The sequence below is a fragment of the Lepisosteus platostomus genome, chromosome 2 (assembly GCF_059453375.1).
Source record: "Lepisosteus platostomus isolate fLepPlt1 chromosome 2, fLepPlt1.hap1, whole genome shotgun sequence".
Taxonomy (NCBI): Eukaryota; Metazoa; Chordata; class Actinopteri; order Semionotiformes; family Lepisosteidae; genus Lepisosteus; species Lepisosteus platostomus.
In genome coordinates this window covers 69,262,173-69,270,153 of record NC_142612.1, presented here as the reverse complement: position 1 = coordinate 69,270,153, position 7,981 = coordinate 69,262,173, and the positions used below count along the sequence as shown (strand labels likewise).

Sequence of the window (7,981 nt, the reverse complement as noted above, 5' to 3'; positions counted from 1 at the left end):
CAGTTAATTCTATTATTTGCATGCGTTTACAATTTGGGTTGGCTGATGTGGAAATCCAATGCAGGATAAAATCTGCCTGATTTTACTCTAGTATGGACCTTTAGTGAAAATCTCTATATAATGTAAAGCTCTTGGGTGTTCAACAGTATCACTTTCCAAGTGCTGAGTGTGTCTGATTCCATTCAACATTGTCTCCTACAGTTTCTGCATTAATATCACAATCAATACACCTGTCAATACACCAGTCTGTATCCCACAAATTCTAAATATGAGCTATACAAATAATATAAAGTCTTCTAAATAGTATAACTTATAAACAACAACAAAAAAAACATCTTAACGGTATGAATAAATATGCACAACTTTTGAATCTCAGATCTATTGGAGTTTAAAGGCACAGCAACCTGGATTTGTAGCAGAAATTAGGTTATCATTCTAACATTTTTTCTGCTCTCATAAGAGGCAGTAAAACTGTTTAGATCAGCTTCAGGCTCTGATGCTTGCTGTTGCAGTCGATTTTAAAAATGAATATATATATATATATTTGTATGCTGTTGCCATTTTATTCTTCTAACTGAGCTGTAAGTAAAAAGTTTTGGAAGCCAGCTGGGTGTCTTCAGTAATTGGCACAAACTGCCAGCCTTCAATTTGTGCATATCTCTGACTTCCAAAGATGCTACCATTAACAGTAAGTGCTTTTGATGTGGCAGTCTTTAGCACAATAGTGAATATGGGCAGGAGCTGTCTGAGTTCGACACGCACTGTAACAGCTGTCACCATGGTCTCTCCACTAACAACCTCCTAAGATTCAAACAGTATGCTAATATGCTGTAGAACTGCATGTGAAACATTTTCACCTGTCACAGTTCATTATTCTCAACTTTGTGCTCCTATTTTGTGTATAATTCAGAGTTTACATTATGAAGACACAGTTTTGGGAGTGTGCAATGCGACTTTATCCGACAATCATCCCCTTACCCTGGTGTATTGTTTCCAGCAAGACCTGATCTTTCTGAACCATAATGGAAGCACAATTTTAAAAATGACAAAGCCTGTAAAGTCTCTGATTCTAGTGGCTAGCCTTAGTATGAAAAAGTACAAAACGAAATTTCGGCAGCACAACTTGAACAGGAAACAAATTTTCCTTTTTTACAAAAATCTGTAATCCTAGCTTCTTTAACAAATAAGTACCAAGGATGAACCTCAAATACTTCATAAGTGGGTTCATTCCCCATAACATGAAATTGCAAAACCATTATCACAAAACAGGGAAGGCATTCTTTACAAGAGACTGAGCAGCATTAAAGGCATTGTCCAGCAAATAAAAGCATTAAAATCATATTATATTTGAAATCACACTTTCTGAGAATTTTTGATAATTGTTTTTGTTGCCAAGAACAAAAATGTTTACTACAGTACAGAAAAAGTTGCAAAGAACTCCAAACTCTTCAGGGTGAAATTCCCAGAAGCTAGTGAATAAAAGTGACATACTCAACCTGTAGCAAAAGGTAATGACGTTTCCTTGTTAAGTGACTTTTTAATTCAGAACCCTAAAGGAGCAATGAACTCTACCTCAGGCAGATGCTTAAAATGTGGGAAAGAACAAAGAAAAACAATAGCTTGTCTTGTGATGCTTAAAATGAAAACAAAAGAAGTTGTTTTACCACCTTGTTTTTCTGAAGTGCTGCAAAGAAGGGATGACACAACCTGTGAAGTTACAAAGATTCACACTGTTTGTAGAGATGTTGGTTGTCTTTGAAAAGGATAATTTAACCTTATCCAAAACTCTCACTCCGTAAGCGGTGAAACTTATCACATGGGGACCCCTTGTGGACACTTCGTGAATAACAAGAAACATTTCTGAATTCGGAACACGTTTCATAACACCTTTTTGACATCCTAACCCTATACTTGTACAATGTTCTTCATTCACAATCTGAACTATGAAGTGTGGATTCCCAACTCCCATTAGCCTAGACTTCCATTCCCATCATTAACTGCGCAAGAGAGAATTCCAATAAGATCACTAACAGAAATGTTAAATAACAAAAGCACGACTGGTAAAATCTAGCTGGTTTGATCTAATTTCCCACTAGGTAAAGTACACTATGAAAACGCAGATTCAGAACGTCTTATGTAGACTGCACAAAGTAGAAGAAACCAATACCAAATGTGGATCTGGTAAATAAGAAAGTGCCAGAGAAAAATCCCTTGCTAGGGAACACAGTTGCTACAGTGTACATATGATGTGAACTTTTCCTGAAGGTGACTGCTACCCGGGTCCCACAGCTGCTGCTGTTATACTTGGACTGCTCTGTCCTCTGTGACCTACAATAGGAATGACAGAGTCATTTGGCTTCCACCTGCTCAACTGCATTACTGTTGTATGCGTGTTGTCCTCTGCCCCCTCTTTTCTCATGTCAGCACCAGGAACTTCTTATGTAGACTTTGCTGAACTGCAAAGTACAAATAAATGCTTATTTTGGAAACCATTTGTTTTCTATATTGTTTCTGACCATTCTGAAATTCCTCTAAATGCTGTCCCCCATATTTGTATGCTTTTATATTGCATTCAGTATAGTTTTGCTTGGAGTGCACACATCAGTTACTGTCTTTGTATATTAACTTTTCTTTAAACATTTTCTTCTTGAAACATCTTCCTTCTTTAAACATTTTCTTCTGTTATATACAGTAGTAATGTCTCCCAGCCACAAACACTCTCTCAAAATGAAAAGGCAGATTAAGACTGGGGATTTTCTTTTAATTCCTCTATTTCCATTTTCAATCATGTTGACCAACAACATGGTCTATTACCATAACAGTACAGTAAATTTTATCACAAGTCAGTCTTTCATTGTCTTATTTTAATCGTGTTCATTATTGAAAATGCAGGTGCAAAAAAACATTTGCAAATGCATTAGATTCATTGTGCATCCTCACCTTCTGCATGAAGCACAGCAGTCTCTCTCATTCTGTCATTCAGTGCTATCACATCCTACTCATACAGCTCACTGCTTTCATGCTGCTTCACATTTCAAGATCTTCATCTAACTGTAAAAAACAATTCTGGTTCTGGAGCCTGTTTTTTAAATTATTTTATACATTCCTCTTCAATTTGGAAAAGGCAATTGTTACTTAACCTGCCCCAGACCACAACTCCAAATGACACAGGCTAGCCAGTGAAAACTAAGAAAAAAATCTTGTGTATCTCCTGACTTATGCATACTGCCAAAGAATTCACTTATTTCTGGAGCACAATCCTCAAATGTATGCAGAACACAGACACCATCAGTGACAACACCAAATCTTACACATGCTTGGTCAGCATTTGGAGGACACTAGTGCAATGTAATTCCTCATCATATCCAGCAATGCTTAGTTAACTGAGTAGTGCCACTGTGCTTTTCTGGCTGTAGTAAATGGATGGCACAGCTTGCCTGTAGGAGTTATTCTTGAGTGCTGCAACTAGATCACTCCCCTGGGACGTTTTAAATTGAAGACCTCATTAAGTTGGAGATTTTTGAAAAATGAAAGAGAAAGCACTTCTAACACAGTGTTGATAGTACTGGCAAGCATACCCGTTACTGTGCTTCTTTAAAGTCTCAATTGAGAACATTTTTAAAATAATCATAAATTCTGATTATTTTCAAAATAATACTGTGATTATACTAAAACCGAGCAGTTTAAAGCACCTGAAAAGATCACAGCAGTTCAGGGTTGTTTTATAAAGTAAAACCCAGCATCTTTGTGAATACCAGTTTAGCCTCAATACCCCCTATCAATAATCTTAATCATGGTGCACTCCCAATGGCAAATGACTGTACTCAAGCAGATGTTTGAATGTCTGATGGCAGATTTTGTAATATTTTGTAAAGCATATTTTGCTACCACCAGAAAATATTTAAATAAGTAGTAATATGGTTCACCTCCTTAGTCTCACTAGTCCATATGTGACAGAATGAGTCTGATAACATACTGAAACTCCTATGGGGGATTCCTGTTGCTTTGAACAAACAGTTTAGGATGTAGATGGGCCTCTCTGATGAAATGACTTGCTGGCATTCCAGAAAAAAGAATCAGATCTTTATTCTCTATGATTTGTTCATACTGTGAACACCAGGAAATGATGTTCTGCAATTACCCATTCATAACTGTCATTATCTTCCATCTCTTTACTGTTTCCTCAACTTCCATTTTTACAACAATTGCACGAAGTACCTACTGTATTTGAGCCACAGCAGCTTGTCGTAGAACTTGTTCTATAAATAAGAATTATATAGTCCGTAACATCTTTTTTTTCTAGAGGAATAATTTATTATGTCTTTTCGTTTTGTTACCCTTACTTCCAGAAATACGGCTGCAGAATTAAGAATGGAAACAACAAGGTCAAGACTTAAGGCATCTCGAGATACTGACGCTCTCGCCTGGTCTCATGCCTGGTAGAGAGGCACCACCCTTACGATGGGCTGCCTGCAGATGGGGCAGGTGGGCACAGGCAGGGACTGGAAGCAGCTGAAGCAGCAGCAGACGTGGCCACACTCCAGCAGGACGCAGCTGCGGGGGTTGGACAGGCAGATGACACAGGCGTTCTCCAGGGACTCTGCATCTTCCAGCTCCCCCTGGGGGGCAGTCCGGCTGGGGCCCATCCTCTCAAACTGCCTGCGCAGCTCCTCCCGGGCCCACTTCTCTCGCAGGTGTCTGTAGTACCTCCTGGCCACCCACAGGAGCACTGCCACCCCTGCCAGGGCGCAGATGGACGCCAGGACCTGCCAAATGGTGGCTCGCCCTTCTTCTTCCACCAGCATGGTATGAAAGTCAGAGGTGGTGAGGAAGTATTCGGAGCCGTCAGCCGGAGGCCTCAGTTTGAGAACTCTGTCTGAGTCCAGGATCAGCTCCCCCACCCCTGTCAGGGTGGCACCCACCTTGAGCATCTCTTCCGTCTCCAGCTGGCCCTTGGGCTTCTCTCCGCTCAGGTACTGGCCAATGAGGTCTGTGAAGCCATAGCTGGCTTGGTGAAACTTCTCGTGCACAATCTCCATCTCCAGCCCTGATGCTTCCAAAGGACACAGCACCCGCACTGCTGCGTTCCCAGAGCCCACGAGATTAAAGGGCACCATGTTGATCCTTTGATGTAAAATCCTCTCGCTGTCCGTCCTAGACGACAGTGACAGAGGACAGGTTAGGTGTGTTTTACGTTTGAATTATTGTCGAAATAAAACAATGAAAAAGGCATGGATAGATACTATTCAAATCTATGAACTGAAAGCCTTTACCTAGGTCATTTCTGAAAAACTCTCTAGACAATGTCTGAATCCAATTCTAAAAGAACATCCACAAACTTTACAAATATGCCAAAGCCACTGGATATTCTTCTAAGTCACACTGTTTAACTTACTTACAGTGGGGTCATTTGTGTATCATAAGTCCTACATACTGTTAGAGATCTTACAAAAAAACATTTAACTTGTACCCAAGGTTTTCATCCTGTATCTCTAAAACCAAAAGTCATGTGGTGGTACAACTACCTACCAGGCACGTGCCAGGCTGTTCCACACCAGCTTGTGCTCCTTCAGAACAAGTCTCTGCACCACTCCTAGGCTGCCCTCCTGGAACTGACTCCTGAGGGTTTCTCCAGCAGGCTGCACTGTCCCTGAAGGGAATGTGAAGAACAAAATACTGAATTTGTTAAATGGAGGCTTGGTTTTGTGCCATCTGAACTAGTGCGGCAGCTGTGAGAGGTGTGACTTATTTCCTGATGTAAAATTGAAATATTAGTGAACTAATCCATCGTATCACCTCCCCCAGCAGAAGCCTGAATTATCAAAAACATCCCGTCTTTAGGTCTGTGATTTAATGCATTTTACTGAAAGATTCAAAATCAAAGCTGCAGCTTACCCTCAATAACAACATACTGGAGACATTTTCCAGGTGCTGCGTTTAAAATGTCGGCCAATTGTTCATCCAGACGCATCTGTGGAGCCTCCTAGAAAGCAAAGGCAAAAAGAAAGAAGGAATGGTTTAAAACAGAGAAGGAAAAACACAGTTTTTTCTATAGCTGCTCCCCAGTAATCAAAACCATTTTAATATTGAGAGATAGCTGTTAAAATGATTATGTAAATGAAATACAGATATTCCAGCTACCTTTTTTAATCCAAATCACATTCAGTCCTCCAGATAGGTACTGTAATTCACTACTCTGCCTCTACAGATCTATTCAGACGAAGACAAGTTTTTGTTTAATATGTATTTTTAAATGCTAAACTCTGAGCGCTACATCAGCTTCACTGAACACCAGTTACACATTTCATCCAATTCTAGTTTAACTGTAATGGCTTCAATATGAGGGATCCTTATGAGACCCTTGTTATGCTGCATCTCCTTATCTATAAAACAAAGAGAGAACCTTCAGTGTGTCCACGGTTTTCTTCTTCTTCCGGTAGATATAGTAGAACAACCCTGAGAATGCAACACTGGTTCCCAGACACACAAGATCCAGTGTCCTCAAGGGAATTCCTTCCATCTTCCAGTGATCAAATCTCTTTTACCCCCTGAAGATGGTACAGAAGAATAAGAAATATGAGAAACACAATAAAAAGGGAAGCTGTTGAAGTTGCCACACAATTAATTTGCTATTGTTCCAAGACTCTTATTCATCTGCTTTCAAACGGATCATCTCAATTGAAAGTTTTCACTGACCCAGATGCTATTATTCTATATATTGAATCGGCTTGTTTGGGTTTTGCCTTTTCGTCATCTGTACATTTTGTCCAGGCTTCTGGTAAATAATATAATTGCTTTGTATTTAATGGATGTTGCATTAAGGTCTGTTGTTTTCATTTACTTTACTCCTTTTAAAGTGAAAGTATGAGCTCTCAACAAGATATTTTTTCTTTCAAACAAAATGTTTGAGGCAATGACAATGTCGAGCACAATGGACACATGCTATAAATGCACATGGTAATCGTACTTTATGTGATTAAAAATCATAACACAAAACTTTGTTTTTAACTGTTGTTACTAAATCTCGCCCACAAACAATACTTCTTTCTACCTCTTCATGCTTTTGAAACTTTGGTTAAAAAAGTAGTAATCGCTTTAATTTCTATGAATTAAACCCAAGACTACTCGAAATATTATCAAACTTTCTTTTTAAATATGGGGCCAATCAACGACTGATAACCTCCGTTCCAGATCGTCGTTCAGCCATAAATTCAATCAATAGTAAAAATGTTCGTATTCAATAACTAATATTCACTGATAGCACACACCAGTCTCATAGAGAGGACATAGGTATTAAAAATACGCACTTCTCAAAGTTTAACTAATACTAACAGCAAAAGACGTAAAACTGGATGAAGTGACTAAACCAAAAATGATTGTGCAACGTTATCACTAATTATTTCGATGAACTCTTAAACTAACCTTTAACCTTTAAATAAAATCCTCAAACCTTTATAATATGCTGAGCTCCTTAGTTCCTGATAACTCCATGTTTGATGTAATCACATGATAGATGTTCGCTGAAGTGTCCCTAGTCATGTGACCAAGAAATATGCGCTGCGATAAATTTAAACAGGTTTGACCATGATCATAAATTACAGGAAAGCTAAATAAAATCCGAATCGGAAAATATCCAAGTTAAGCTTTCTGTTTTTCTACACAATGTAGATTTTCTATGTCAAGAAAGTAGCAATGATTTTCAAAACATCGATCTTATGTTATCCTATTGCGGCAAGGACTCTACAACTAATGAAACATTTCCTCTGGCATTTGAACCCACTCCACGGCGTGCCACCTAAATTGACAATGGAACCCAGGTGGCGAACTCCTTCTAAATTTCTTTGGTGCAGTTTTGTTTATAATACCCTTAATCTACCACGCCCGTCTCCAAGGAAACGGGTGCGCCATGTTGAAACACATCTATGTCCCGCCTACTGCGAAGCCGTATTTGTTAATACTCCCGTCTGTTACAAAAACATAG

The 7,981-nt window shown here is 39.1% G+C and overlaps 1 protein-coding gene across 2 annotated transcripts; it reads right to left on the bottom strand.

The window, feature by feature from the left end:
- Window positions 1-2,740: 2,740 nt before the first annotated feature.
- mul2 (mitochondrial E3 ubiquitin protein ligase 2) lies at window positions 2,741-7,832 on the bottom strand. Of its 2 annotated transcripts, none has more exons than XM_088616020.1 (5): window positions 7,423-7,832; window positions 6,404-6,548; window positions 5,896-5,983; window positions 5,530-5,650; window positions 2,741-5,154 (listed from the first exon to the last, which is right to left on the bottom strand). In XM_088616020.1, the coding sequence occupies exons 2-5, from the start codon at window positions 6,518-6,520 to the stop codon at window positions 4,431-4,433; spliced, it is 1,050 nt and encodes a 349-aa protein (XP_088472146.1). In that variant the 5' UTR covers window positions 6,521-6,548; window positions 7,423-7,832; the 3' UTR covers window positions 2,741-4,430. The 2 variants fall into 2 exon arrangements, with proteins under 2 accessions (XP_088472146.1, XP_088472136.1); XM_088616010.1 differs by having other exon boundaries at window positions 7,451-7,830.
- Between the last annotated feature and the right edge of the window lie 149 nt (window positions 7,833-7,981).